The sequence below is a fragment of the Mus pahari genome, chromosome 4 (genome assembly GCF_900095145.1).
Source record: "Mus pahari chromosome 4, PAHARI_EIJ_v1.1, whole genome shotgun sequence".
NCBI lineage: Eukaryota > Metazoa > Chordata > Mammalia > Rodentia > Muridae > Mus > Mus pahari.
The window spans coordinates 23314259-23330085 of NC_034593.1; the positions used below are offsets into that span (position 1 = coordinate 23314259).

Genomic DNA, 15827 nt, shown 5'->3' on the forward strand with positions numbered 1-15827 from the left:
CCACTTTATGACAGGTACTGAAAATTTAAAGATGAAAAAATGATCATTCGTCTGAAGAGTACAGTATCTCATAGTACCATAACCTTATTCCAAATATCTGCAAACAACGATCTTATAAAATCCACGGGTAAAGTGACCCATCTTCTTTGATGGGTCAGTTATCTGAAGCTAAACCCAGGATATCCCACAGACAAAAATATCCCCAACCAAGAACTGTGAAGTGTGCCAAGGGCTAAGGCAGCATGCTCTGGAAATTATGTATCATTTAGTTTTGATGTTTAAAAAGACCAAGAAGAAATTGATACAAGATGGATAGGAACAGAGGCCTCACAGCTCAGTGGTTAAAAGTCTATACTGGGGTTGCAGAGGACTCACATTTGGTACTCAACATTCATGCTGGGAAGCTTACAACAGACTGTAATGCCAGGCCTAGGGGATCTAGCCCTGACAGAACCTGTATACACACACACAGAGACAGACACAGACACACACAAACATACACACAGGCATGCACACACACACACACAAGCACATACACACACATACAAAATTTAAAAATAAAAATACATCTTAAAAATAGATTAATATATGGATGGAACACAGGGCCCCCAATGGAGGAGCTAGAGAAAGGAGTTGTAGGGGGCTGCAACCCTGTAGGTACAACAACAATATGAACTAACCAGTACCCCCAGAGCTTGAGTCTCTAGCTGCATATGTAGCAGAAGATGGCCTTGTCGGCCATCGTTGGGAAGAGGGGCCCCTTGGTCTTGTAAACTTTATATGACCCAGCACAGGGGAAGGCCAGGGCCAAGTAGTGGGAGTGGGTGGGTAGGGGAGCAGGGGTGGGGGTGGGNGGGGGTGGGGTATAGGGAACTTTCGGGATAGCATTTGAAATGTAAATAAAGAAAATAATAATAATAAAAAATGTTAAAAAATATATTAATATAGACAAATTGGTCCAGATTCTGAAGGGATTAAATACTATGACAAAATTTTCAAGTTTTTTTTTCTTCCCAAAACACCACTTTGATCAAATACTCCTAAGGAAAAACAGTGTATACATGAGTTAAAAGAAGATTTTTCTTTTTAAAAAACTGACTTTAGAAGCCATTAAGTCTTGACCTCTTTCCCAAAATAATGCCAGACCCCAAACAAAGAACAGAGCATGTGATCAGTGGAGGAGCTGTGTGCTTTACCTGCTGGAAGGATCCAGCTTCCTGGAGTTCCCACTCCTTTTTGAGTCTTGGTAGGTGCAGACAATTGACCAGCCCTGTCTCTTTTGGAAAACTACAGTACAGACTTTCCTTAGTGGTACCAGCAGAATGGTTTGTACATTGTCAAAGGGCTCAGTAAATGTTTCCTGAAATGAAAACACATACACACACACAGAGAGAGAGAGAGAGAGAGAGAGAGAGAGAGAGAGAGAGAGAGAGAGAGAGAGACTGTTCCAAATATGTTTGGTTCTTTATTCCCAAAGGGGAGACATTCTATGGAGTGATTAATAGCAAAACATATACTAATAATATATTAAGCACATAGGCCCAGAGCAAAGTAAAACGAATAACATAGAGTGCTTACTTTGAGCCAAACACTACCATTGTAATCCACAAAACTCAAAGAAACCCCCCAAGCGAATAATGTCATTATTTTTATTTGACAAATAAAGAATTGAAACTGTAAAGCTTAAGTGATATGCACAAACTCAACATATATACAAATGTCCCAAGCTTGGCTTGAGACTAAAATGGTATGTGATGTATAGTGCACAATACATATTACATCCTTAAACATGATTTTAATTAGTTCTGGTGAACACAGACTGAACGAGGTAGAGTTGGATAAGCATGAAGAATGGTTTAGAGTTTACATGGGAATTTTTTACTTGTATGTGGGACAGTAGCCTGTCCTATGAGCTCCATGCCATACTTGAGTTCGTCTAATTGACTATCTTATGCTCAGTCCTGGCTTGGTCACCTGAATGGCTCTGTTGCTAACCTCATTCTGAATAATAAGCCTCATTCCAAAGTTAGGGACCACATAAGATGCAAGAAAGACAGTGGGGCCACATTCCAGCAATTGAACACCAAGACCACTCAGCCATAAGAGAAAGAATGAATTACTATATTTGGTGTCAATATTTAGTAGGAGACAGGGACACAACCTTCCAGAGTCTTAATATTCCAACACCCTCAAGAGACTAACTCTTAAGCAGTATCTTTAGTCTAAGAGTCAATTCACTTTTAAGAAGTGGACAAAAGATTGAGGGAAATTTCAAGAGAAAGCTAGCTGGGTCTGTAGAAAATGTCCCTTGACAGTAGGGGAAGGCTTTGGTTAGAAAAGAAAAGGAATTCAGTAAGGAAACACACATATAAGACCCACCCCAAACCTAAAAATGCCCTGCTGAGGGTCACCTGCAATGGAGACCTCTTTCATAGGTTTGTTCAGGTAGATATCTTTAATAGGCCAAACCTTTCAATGAAGTACATGATGCAACTTTTCAAAGGGAAAAGATAAATGTCTCAGTCTTCATTACTCCCTCTCCTTTTGAAATTAGTTCCTGTGATGTGACTGTGGCCTTGTACTGCATGAACAAACATGGAACATAGATACCCACAGCACACATATACCAGCAACTGCCCTTACCACCACCACAGCCTATACAGGTGGCTTGTGTGTATCAGGGTCTCTGCGCATTTTCTTGCCTGCTGAGTACATGGGTTGGGTTTGGGGCTTGCATGTGTGCATGCTCATGTGACAGAGCTTACAACAAACTGGTGGAGAGAGTGAGACAGAGTGACAGACAGAGCAAGGACACACAACCAATACCTGAAGTCTAACACCTCCAACTTTAGAACAATAATTGTGTGGTGATTTGTTATTTACCAGTGCCTGTATCTATTGATCTGTTGCTGCAAACAGTTGAACAAAATGCCAGTTATTTCTCTCAGTTCTCTAATGGTATTCACAAGTATGCTGATGAGAAATTGGCATAAAGAAGTTTCAAGGCTTGGAGTCCTTGTCCAGGGCTGTCAGTTGAGATCTTCAGGAAAGTTCCTCACTTTAGTTTAGTGAACATGCGATCTTCTATAGCTTCATGCCTCTTCTCTGTGATGCTTACACCTCATCTTTTCTGGTCTCTCTTGTTTGGGGCATTGAGTTCTTTGTTATTTAATTTTCTCATCTGTATTATCTGCTTCATAAATATAACACCGGTGCAAATAAACAAGAGCAGATAAAACACAAAAAGTAGAAAATGCAGTCCAGGTTGAAATCCATGTTGCAGGTCACAAAACCATGGCAGTTACTTTTCCTGACAATCACAACCAAAGAGGGACATTGTCAATGGCAGGTAGAAAAGGCCACTCACTTCAACTCCAATAGCTGTTGGTTGAACTGCAGGCCTAGGAACTTTGAGTATACAAGGATCATTTCCAGTGGATGCCAGCCAATGGTTGAGTGAATGACATCATTGCCAGGCCTGAAAGAGAGACCCATGGAACGAGGAAAACCCTACAAATGATCAGTCTCACCCGACCAGACATCCAGACACTAATAGACCCCTCCGGTTATATGGGACCAAGTGATTGTTCTGTTGATAAGAAAGCTGTGTTCAATTCAGAACTTCCTCATTTCAGTACCTGCCTAGATGGGTTTCCTGTTCACCTCGATAGCTGAAAGTAACTGACACCAGGAGAGTTTAAGTGACGTATCTGAAGTTAACACAATGAATCAAACTAGGTTTTGAAGTCTTCTGGTTGAAGTGATAGATCTTCATGGGGTAGTGGACTTGGCTTATTGGATTGCTCTCTTCTTAAAGTTGAAACAATTTGGTTCCATTTCTTGATTTTCAGTGTGATTCCATGGTCATTAGTTTCTCGGTGAGCATGTTCCCTATACTTATGGCTTAAGATGTAAGAATAGCTCATTTACAAAATGGAGAGTTTCCCACAAATTCAAACTGTTGAGTCTAAGGCCAAAGAGATAGTTCATTCAGTAAAGATGTTGCAAGCATGGAGACCTAAGTTCAATCCCTAGGACCTATGTGTTCTGATGTGCATGTAATATCAATGCTGGAAGGCAGAGGTAGGTGAATCCTTTAGGTTTGCTGAATATCCAGCTTAGCCTTTTCACTACACTCCAGGCCAATGAGAGACCGCCATATGAAAAATAAAAAAAGTGGATAAAATCCGTGGAGTGACACCTAAGGTTGTCCTCTGACCTCCACATGCATACAAGTATGCACCAACACACACAAAACAAACAACAACAAAAGTAGCCCTGCTGCATCTAGTTTTAGCCTCAGCTGCTCTCACCTTTTGGAGAGTAGGATGCCTCCTTTCTCTCTCTGGGACATGCTGTGAGGCCAAAGTCCTTGCAACAGAGTTGTTCAAGCTCCTATTGTCTGGCCAGAAACTTTGACAAATGACATGCTCACTTACAAGGCTATAGAAGGTTTTATTGGAACTACATAGTCATGACTCGGAGGCCTGGAATTATGTTTGGAAATAATGTAACTTAAACTTAACATTCAAGTGACTGGCCCTCTTGTTTGATGAACCTTGTTATCTGTGATTTTTTTCTTGCCAGAGTTGGGAAGACAAGCCACCGTGTTTATTTCATATCTAACTTCATAACCTTCATATGTCTTATTTAGATAGTAGCACACAAAGCTCAACTTATAATATCTGCACATCATTATGCTGTGAAAACCCAGTTACCAAAACAGTTAAGTTACTGTTGTGAACTCTATCAGCTTGAAAGGGGTAGACTCCAAACCTAGTGTGTACCCCAACTCCTCATCTCACTGCTTTGACCACAAACTCAATACTTATCCTTTCTTTAAGCCCACCCATGATTGGTTTAGTTTACCTTTACACAGTGATACTGACCTCCTCGGTCCCTCTGTTCTATTTATTTGAGATTTAGTGGTGTACTGGATACCGCTGTGGCTTAACTTAATGACATGGTAAGCCATCTTCAGGTCTATCTATCTCCCATGTTCCTATTGAGGACATAGGAGGCAGGCAGCGAATACTTGTAGAACCTGCCTGACTTCCAAGTTCTGCCTACAGTGAGACCATCAGGTATGGCTGGAAAGTGATCTATAGCTCTCATTACCTGCATAATTCCCCTTTTAATGGAAGCAGCCACCAGTACCCCCAGGATGGCTCTTCATCTTCTGAACGAGGCTCCCTGAGTAATGATACTCACATTCTACACAGAGAATTTAAAAAGTTGATGTGTATCATGGTACAGTAGGAGCTGATGTGCACCATAGTACAGTTGGAGTTGCTGTCTGAAGTAGAAGAGAGTTGCATCAATGGAGTAGACACTCAGTATCAGTACAATTACAAGAAAGCTTCACACACACACACACACACACACACACACATCATGTGTGTGAAGAATCACTGGGGGAGAGGGAGGGATTTAGATGGGGGCCCTTACATAGCCTGAGAGACTCAAGGAAGACATCCATACTTGGGGAATATAAATAAAATCTCATCAGTATTAACATGTAAAAGTTATGTGAAGGGAAGAAGACAACACACATGGGAGGTTTTGGAAAGACCCTGTATGTCATAAATGTAGGCCATGTGGATGGAAGGCTAAAGGTGCAAAAACACATGTCATGGCTTCTTGAGTTGTGATAACATAACATCTTGTACTCAGAGATAGTCCTTACTTATCACTCTGTCTCCTTTGTCCTGGAGCAGAAAATACTGCTTGGCAGTCCAGCTGAAGGGTACACAAGTCAGGTCAGACAGACCGACTGACGAACACACATAAGGTCAGACAGTCCGACTGGAGTCCACACGCACAAGGTCACATTGTGCCAAGCACACAGGTGCCCTCCAGTACCAAGTCCGTTGATTCTTAACTGGAAACTAAATGAAACCTGTGAGTCAGGAAACTGAGTCTGTGGCATCTTTTCATGTCTACAGTACGTTCCCCCCTCTCCTTTCATGTTGAGCTTCCTGAAGGTGATGAGGACTCCTGCTTTGTGAACTTCTTCAGATCTAGAGAACTTGCCTTGCTCCCTCTCTGGTCTGACTTTCATTGGCTTCCTTCAAGGCACTTTAATAAAAGGAAACTTCAAAGAATCCAAGCCTAATAAAATGTAAATCGGAGGCCATGTGTTTTCCCTTTCTTTGTCCTCAGCCTTCCCCAAGTGATATGACCTGCAGTGCGTATGACCTGCAGTGCGTATGACCTGCAGTGCGTATGACCTGCAGTGCATACAGAGGAAAAGGCTTCCCTGAAGCTGACTGTAGGTTTCATCAGATGGCCTGAGAAGAGATGGTCTTTCTTATGTCTCTCCAGGCAAGACATGCTTTGTCTCTTAGCTATACCAAAAGAAGACCCTCTGTGCTACCAATGTTTAACCAAACAGTGTAATGATCCTCTTTAATCAACTAAAGAAAGGAGTGATAATAGCTCATTACTATAGATAGTATTAAAGAATAGAATTCTCCCAATAACTGAATGTTTATGCCCACCATTTATTGTTCTCACACAGGATGAAGAGGAAGAAATCAAACAAGAAATTAACATGTTGAAGAAATATTCTCATCACAGGAACATTGCTACATACTACGGTGCTTTTATCAAAAAGAACCCTCCCGGCATGGATGACCAACTCTGGGTATGTGACACTATCTAAAGAGCATTTTTCTAGCCCTCCGGCAAGACTTAACAGAGTGACTTTATATTTGAAACACTTAGCCCTGTGATTTTCATAACACTGGATTTTCAAGGTTGTCTCCCATCTTCTTGAATATGTATTTTTCATATCTCTTAATCTTTCTTCATTCTCTTATTTAAAATAAATATTTTCACTTATTTGGTACACCTGTGTTTGTGGATGCACAAGTGTGTGTAGGCATGTAGAGGTCGGAGGTCAATACCAAGTAGCGTCTTTTATTAGTGTCCACTGTGTGTGTGTGTGTGTGTGTGTGTGTGTGTGTGTGTGTGTGTGTGTGTGCATATTTTATACAAGATATCTCACTGTATCTAGAACTCATTAGTTTGGCCATGGAGTTTATGGGATTTACCTGTCCATTAACTACCCCAAGGCTGAGGTTACAGACAAAAAGCACTACATGCCCATTCTTTTAATGCCAGCACTAAGATCTGAGCTCAGGTCTTCATGCTTGAATAGCAAGCACTTAACCCACTGAGCCACGTTCCCATTACTCTTTCTTATCTATAGCAGGATGGACAATGCCCAAAGCTGTTTGCTAATCCCTACTCCTCCTCACCTATTAACAATGTTTTAGTGCATTTCTATTGTATTTCAGTTGCCATGCTACTTGCTATTGAATTCTATGATTTGTTCCCATTCACTGGTGCAGCATCATCAGTCCCATGTCTTATTGGTGGAACTGAAGTTTGCAGGGAGGGTAATCAACTATCCCAAGCTTGATGGTGGGGAGAAAGCTCTACTTTGCTCTGGCTGATAGGGATTACAATGTGTAGATGGCTGCAACCGTGTTTTCAAGTCTGTGGATGAAATACCTAACGCAACGTTCATTACCACTGTAGGACCTCAGCAAAGGTGCTTTGCTTTGCCTGCATACCCTACCCAGTAGCTTTGTGTCCCAACCCTTGAGAGAGCTGACTGCCTGTCCCACCAATGGCCATTGACAGCCACCACCTCACTGTCTGCTGTGCTCCATGCAGATTGCCTTTCTTTGCCTTTGTAATTTCTGACACTGGAACATTTCCTCCTCAGACCTCCAGTGGATGCAGAACCATCTTGGTTCGATGACATTAAAAGGGATTTGCCCCCTTTGCCAATGTTTTGGATCAGCTTCAAGTGTAGCCCATTCAGTGGAAGGTGGACCACTTGATCTGCTTCTCTTCTTTTAAATCTTCGTTCCTCTCATGTGGTACTGATGGATTGATGACTCTGAAGATTAATGTCTTGCTTATCTTCTGTGGTCCTGGGAATATGTCTAACACACAGAACTCCTTGGGTGTGTGTCTCCTAAATGCCAAGGACTGTGATACACTGTGTAGCTCGGTGATGCGTAAACGTTTCTCTAGGCTCAGTCTTAGATAAAAGCTATGGTGCTGATGAATGTGACATTTGAAATTCAACCAAGATGGAGGGAGGGAGAAGCATCTAGTGTATTTAGATGCTGACCAGAAAAGATGTGATGATGTTAGTTTAAACATTAACAAGAGTTCATTCTACATAATACTGAATAGGCAGCCTTCAGAGGTGAAAAGAAATGCTGAGACAATTTCCCCCTTAGACACATCTCCAAATGTAACATAAAGGTACACTATAGGGCAAATAAGGCTTGATGGAAGTGGTTTAACATGTTGTGTGGTGTCTGAAAACAGTAGTCTCTTGGTACACAGCAATGTCCATGTGAAAGTTAGAAAAATGAAGAAACAGGAGAGAATAGAAGTGAGTGTGTAGTCTGAAAAGACTGGCCAAAGGGATATGCTGCAAAATTAAACCTTGAGAGACTTGATTATGTAACTCTTAGAAGAAATCACAAAACTACAGTAGAGATGTAAGTCATTAATTTAGGAAGAATGGTTGTTTCATATCTGATGAGCAGAGTATAAAAGCCTTCAGACGTGATGGACATGTACAAGTCAATGGGGACAAGGAGGAAACGACCAATGGAGAAGGTACATGAAGGTCAAGAAAGCTACAGTGTTATCACTGAACATGTTGTTTTGATTTGTGTATGTCTTTATTTATTTTAATTTATTTACTTCACATCCCACTCACTACCCCTTCCAAGTCACCTCCCTACCCTTCCCCCATCCCCTTCTCTGAGTGGCTGGGGGCTCTCCTGGGTATCTCTACACCCTGGCACATCAAGTCTTTGTGGCATAAATATGTTTTTTAAATGTTCCTCAGGAACCCCAGAAATGTGTGTTGCTGCAGCTTAACCCAAGGACAGTTAGAATACACAAGGCTTCCCCCCCCAAAAAAAAACCACATAAAAACAGAGAGAGAGAGAGAGAGAGAGAGAGAGAGAGAGAGAGAGAGAGAGAGAGAGAGAGAGAGAGAGAGAGAGAGAGAGAGAGAGAGAGAGAGAGGAGGGAGGGAGGGAGGGAGGGAGGGAAAGAAGGAGGGAGAGAAAGAAATAGATGTATATAAAATATGTGTGTTTGTGTATATACACACTCATTCATAAATATCCCAAAAAAGTGACTTAGTTTTGAACCAGTATTTATGAAAGTAGAAATTTATTGAAAGTAAATATTTACATAACTGCATAAATTAACCAATAAGAAATTCACTTAACTGTATGGTTAATCAAACTAAACATAGATTCATTCTTATGAATGGATGAACATTAACTATTATAGTAAGATTCTAAAGTCTTTCTTAAAAGATTATAATTAAATATACTATCTTTTCATTTTTATAAGAAAGGAAAAATATATATGTATACATATTGACAAGAATGAGATCCCTGACCAGACACACACCAATGATGAGGAGAATGTGTACTTATGAGGGTTATTTCAGTCTTTTAAGATTTCATTTATTTATTTTATATCTTACTTTAGAGCTAGGGTCTCTGTCCATGGCTCCAGCTGTCCTGGACCTCACTGGGTAGATCAGCCTGGCCTTGAACTCCCAGAGATGCATCTGCCTCTACTGCCTAAGTGCTGGGATTAAAGGCATGCACCACCATGCCCAGCTAGTTTTTTATTCTACACTTTATTAATTAAAAAGCAGAGAACAAAACAAAAAATTGCACATCCAAATTAATCAGACCCTAAACTCTACAACTCAGTGTTAGCGTAGCCATTGGAGCTGGGAGTTACAGAGCTTCACGTTGGATTTTATGCTTTCTCTATTGAATATATTTTTATGAGCGTACCCACCATGAAAATCAAAAACTCCATGATAGAGTTAGAACTAGACAGACAATGAGCTTTATGTCCTCTTTCCTAACTCATGCCTTTCACGTGCACTCAGTCCTTCCTCGTCCTGCAATAGTCAGCCCTTCATCCTTGCCCTGGATCTCCCCATAGTACACTGGCGTACCATGTACATAGTACACTGTACCCATATGGCGCTTGTTCAACTATATATCTGTTATTGCCTAGGTTCCACTTTGAGGGACAGAACTCAGGATTTTTCTTTCTGAGATTGGATAATCCCATTTAGTATAACACATTCTAAGACCACCTTTTGTTTATTTGTTTGTTTGTTTTTTGAGGCATATTCATGTTCCTCTCCTAGTTAGAGCTTATGAACCTTTTCTGCTGTTCCTTTTACTGCCTCTCCTGGTACTGTCCTATCTCTTCACAATGACGGACAGGGCAGGGATGGTGCCTTTTGTCTCTTTGTTTCTCTTCAGTTCCTGGGCAATATGAACTAAAAAAAGCATCTATTTGTGAGTGGGAACAGCATCACTGATCCAAGCCTGGTTGCCCGGGTGATTTCTGAGCATGGCTTCCTGAGGGCCTCAAAGCTCAGTGGAGTATAAAGTGGTAGCATGCACCAGAATGTTTTTGTGTCCCAAAGTTTCTTCATTGTCTAGAATCCAGCATTTCAGTGTTGTCTTGTACACTGTGAGTTATAACCGATGGCTGTAGAGAATCATTCTGCTCTTATCTCAGTTCAGATTATTGGGGTGCTCCTGTGTGCCCTTGAAGTTTTCGCCACCCCCAAAAGAACCATCATCCTTCTCACAGCCCATGTGACTGAGATGGAACCCACAGCCTTGTGCAGGATGGGCAAGTTCGGTTCTGGCTCCCTCTGCCAGTTATATTGAGGTTTAACTGGCAAACTTAGATAGTATTAATGAGGATGTGAAGAACTGAATGCTTGCGCTCTGCTGGTGGGGTTGTCAGTCAGCGCAGCCATTGTGCAAGACCCTGAGGAGGATATCATCCAATCGTTCAGTCTATGCATAGATGAACAAAATGAAATCAGTGTATCCAAGAGGCATCTGCACACACTTGTTCCTTCATGTAAGTATCATTCACAGTACAGGAGACGGGATGGCCATTTTATGCAGTCTGTAGTCAGGGCTGAAGTACCAGCTAAGCACAAGCATGAATTAGCCATCACGGTAAGCTAGCCCCTTTCTTGAGTTTAGTAATGGGAAATGTCATGGCTTGTGTCTGCTGGTTTAGGGATTGCTGTCCTTTGAGCACCCCACTAGCAATCTTCTGACAGAATCTCTGTCGCTGAAGGCAAGGTCAGGCCAGGAAAGCTATCCTGAGGCAAGAGCGTAATTTATTCTTCTATGTGAAACAAAACTGAAGAAGAGTTGGGGGTGGGGGAGGTCCTTGCCAGCTGCGACAGCGGGTGAGCTAGTCTAGGCACTGCTGGAAAGCTTACCCTGCTGGCCTGGGTGTGAGAGAGCTGGCGGGCTGGCCGACCCTGCTACCACCCAGGCCCAGTTCTAGCTAGGGCTTTGAGTTGGCCCATCCCAACATCTCCCTCATCTGTGAACTGGTAGAGCCTTTGAAAGGGACAATCCAGCTGACCCAAAGCTGCAGGATCTCCATGACACAGAGCAACAGCAGGATATCCAAGAGGTATCCTGACGAAGATCCAGTATTGACAGCATAGTCCTGAAACAGACCAATGACTCATTGCGAGGGACATTCACAAGTAAAGATGCAGAGACAAGGGTATATTGTATGACACACTACAGCTTCTGTGACAAGATTTTTCTATTCTATCTTATTTAATTTTATTGGGGGAGGAGGGGTTGCAAAGGCAGAGGGTGGATCCAAAGGGATGGGGAGATGAGTGGGATTGAGTGCATAATATGAAATTCAAAAGAATCAATAAAGCATTTTTTTAAAGAACACTGTTTTACAACACCACCTCCTTACCAGTACACCAAGGTCTGTTGGTATAATATGATATTATGACAATGTTAACACTGCCATATTGTATTGTTTAATTGTATTTGTAGCCCTTTTACACATTAAAGATTATTATCTCCACTGTACAGATTAAGAAATTAGACTCAGAGCCGGGCAGTGGTGGCGCATGCCTTTATCTAGCATTTGGGAGGCAGAGGCAGGTGGATTTCTGAGTTCAAGGCCAGCCTGGTCTACAGAGTGAGTTCCAGGACAGCCAGGGCTACACAGAGAAACCCTGTCTCGAAAAAAAAGAAAGAAAGAAAGAAAGAAAGAAAGAAAGAAAGAGATTAGACTCAGATAAATTAAGAGATTTGTTTGAGGTCTCAGAGCTGATCAGTAATAAAGCCAATAACCTAGCTTACTCCAGGGTAAGTGATGTCAGAATCAACTCCTTTGGTCATGAAAAAATGGCTTCACTATCAAACTTGGTGTCCTGGATAGGGATGGGGGCTTTATGTTTTAATAAAGTTATTTTGAAAGCTAGGTATGGTAGTACTGAGCAGCAGAGGCAGGGGGACCTCTGCGAATTCCAGGCCAGTCAGGGTTACATAGCAAGACCTTCTCTCAAAATAATAAATAAGATTTTGCCCTAACGTTTGATCTTTACTGCTCAGTTTCTCATATATTCAAAAAAGAATAGTGCAACCTCTCAGCCATTAATAAGGCTGCCATGAAGCATAAGAAATACATTTGTGGAAAGCCACCTTAAGCCTTTTGGGAATGTCTTCTCAAATAATTGCAAAGGTCAAAGATAGTTGACTCTTCAGACTACTGGCATATTTGCAAAGATCATGTAAGTATAAAACTGTATCTTACAGACACATAGCCTACACATCCAAGAGAAGCACACGTCCTAATGTGCAATATCTCAGCTCAGCCTGACTGCATGAACTATTCCTCAGATTCTCATTTAGCCAAGGCTGGAGTTTGGAGGTCTGCAACACATGTCTCACCAGGGGTCACATATGTAGTGGCAGGCTTCTGATTGAGTTGTAATCTGTGTGGATTCTATCAGGCCTATTGTAGAGATAAACTCTTGTTTGGTATCAGCTCCATAGAAACACAACCACTTCTGATAATGGCAAAGTAATTCTCCTTTATCAACTACTCAGAGCCTGGTCCGGAAATCAAAAAAGCGAGCTCTTTTCAATAAAGATTCTGATCTCTGGGAAACAGCGCCACTCTGACACTCGGCTTATCTCTCTCTACTGCATCCCAGGCCTACCAGGCTCTCTGGGTTTGCTATAAGAACCACTCAGATACCAGAGGGAGGGAAAGGTCCCGTACATGAAATGGACTAATTTCTCTACAATAGCAGCATGACTCCACACATATTTTGCTGTCCTGTTGATACTGTTGCAACAGACACAGATCTAGACATATCTTGAGAGGAAATAAGTTTCTAATTAACTCCTGAAATGTAGAGCAGTCTAGTATGGTAAGAGACGATTGGGCCGAAGCAGCAAATTAGCCTCTCGTTAGATAGGAAGTGATGGAGGTTGGGAGATGCAGGGTTCCGATGCTATGTTGTGAAGCAGGAGAGATGGCTCAGTGGGTAAGACTGCTTTCTGCACATGAGGAACTGAGTTAGGATCGTAGTACTAAAATAAAAAGCCAGATATGCCCTGAGTGCGTGCCTATAACCTCAGGGAAGGGCTGTGGGAGGGGCAATGGGAGGGCATTGAGGGTTGCTATTTGCCAGGCTAGATAAGGTTCCAGAGAGACTGCTGCAGGGAGTCGGGTGGGAAGAGAGAGTGTGGAACCCCTTCAGCAGCACCCCTGCTCTCCTGTACATGTGTGCATAGGTAGCAGGTGCACACATGCAAGTGATGTGGAATCCATTTGCGCATGTGTCTAATGGTCAGATCCAGCCTGGTCTGATGATCTCTGGTCTGATGGATCTGGGTTCTAGCCGCAGGAAACGCAGCCTCTCTAATACTTAGTTTCTATTTTATAAATTGTTAATTGGACCAGGGCTCCGTGTTTGCCAGCTGACAGCCTGGAGAATCGATATACTTAGTTTGGTCTCCATAAAGTAGTGATGTTTTAATTAAGTCAATATTAGAAAAATCGAACAGATTGTTATAGAAGTCTGAATTCCTTGAAAAGTTTTAAAAGTAATCACATGATCTAGAAATATTGGGCTTGAAATTCCACATAGCAGCAAAATGTGGAACTAGCTTCCCAGATGTTCCAGATGACCAGATGTGCCAACTAACCAAGAAGTCATAGGTGTGGCTTCAGCCTGTCCCACGGGTCCTGGCTCCCATGCTCTTTATATTTCAGTTAACTCTGTGCCTGGAATTACTTATTCAGGTCCTGTGCGAGATCGCCATAGAATAAGATGCTGAGATTATTGAATGCATAATGTCATTGAACTGCCTGTACTCAGGTTGGTCACACCTCAGCCTAAATGGGCCATATTTTCCATTTCTATTCCTCCTGCATTGTGGCAGAAATCATGCCCAAATTTGGTGTGGGTTGTTTCAATATTTCCATGTTGGTCCTAATCTAGGATATCTACATCATAGGCTCATCCCCACAGGACTCCAGGGCACCACAGAAGAGCAGTGGGAATTGGGGAGGAATGCTTTAATCAGTGTTCTAGATACTACTCAGCTGTCGGACTCATGAACTCACAGCACAAGAGGAAGCCAATCAAAACTCCTGTGTGGCTGGGATAGGGGCTCTCAAAACCCCAGCCCTAGCTCAGAAGCTTGGTGGTTGAGGATCTCTTGGGTAGGGAGAGTCAGTTTGCTTCAGGCAAATGGTCCCAGATAGATGCCCATGCTCACATGCCTATAGAGGACACTGACTGAACTCGGGCTACGCAAACAGGGCATGCAATTGGGAAGGGGCCAGCAAGGAGGGCCATGGAATGGGAGAGGTTGGGGATGGGGGTGAGGTGGTCACAATATGTTTTAGGCATGTATGGAACTCTTAAACAACGAACAAAAACATCAGCTTTCAATATGAGATGTTGAGGAACATGTTCACAAATGTTCAGCCACCAGGAGCTGAGCCTTTCCAATTGGGCGTTAAAATCCCTCTAAGTTCTGGGTATCAAAAATGAGCCTTTCCCCTTTAAAAGAAACTCATTTCCATCACTGGTTGTTGCCTTTGTGAGTAAAGAACTTCCTTTGTAGACATACACTAAGTTACTGTCCTAGGGAAACAAATGAATCTCATTACTTGAGAGCAGAAATCTAAGAAGGTGGGACTGTGTGAGTATGGGAGTCTAAAATGGTCAGAAGAATGACGGAGCGGAGGCTGCTGTCTTGCCCTTAGTGCAGGGTTTGTGAACTGGGGTGGGGGTGGGGCTGCTGACAAGATGGAAAACCCAATTTCTTTTTTTAATCCCAAGAATCTTCATTTAAATGGTTTACACTGGTTTTTGCCTTAACAAAAGAATGACTTTGTCTGTATTCAAAACTGATCGTGAAGCTCCTGGCCCATTTTAGATTAACATTGACCTAATGCTCTTGCTCACACCTTGCTTCTCAGGACCTTCGGCTGTCGAGGTACTCTACTGTGAATTTGCAAAGGCTGTGATTTTTAGTTTAGTTTAGTTTTGTTTTGTTTTTTCTATTTGTGGTGGGGAGCACTGAGTGTATATGAGTGTGTGTCCGTCTATACATAACCAACCGTGCAGAAGCCAGAGGAAGGCATTAGCTATCTTTCTCAGTCTGCTTTCCACATTATATTTTAAAGACAAAGTCTATTCTCCAAATTCAGTGTTCCTTTTGCTTAAGATGCCTGACTTGTGGTTACCCATGATCCACCTATAGGACTGTGACTCAGTTCTTGTGTTATATTGTCACATGCAGCCTAGGGTCTACATGGGTATTAGGTATTTGAAATCCTATCCTCTTGCCTGCTTGTCAAGTGCCACTATTACATAGTGAGACATTTCCCCGGCCTGACTTTCCCTACCTTAAACCTGGCTAAAACCTTACTCC

General features: G+C 42.2%; 1 protein-coding gene across 3 annotated transcripts in view; it reads left to right on the forward strand.

Moving 5' to 3' along the window:
• The window catches only part of Tnik (TRAF2 and NCK interacting kinase), a 400191-nt gene that overhangs the window by 239230 nt on the left and 145134 nt on the right, over window positions 1-15827 (forward strand). For all 3 annotated transcript variants that reach the window (XM_021195419.1, XM_021195420.1, XM_021195418.2), the window contains exon 4: window positions 6521-6646. In XM_021195419.1, the coding sequence (XP_021051078.1) occupies window positions 6521-6646 (126 nt within the window). The remainder of the gene's footprint in view (window positions 1-6520; window positions 6647-15827) is intronic.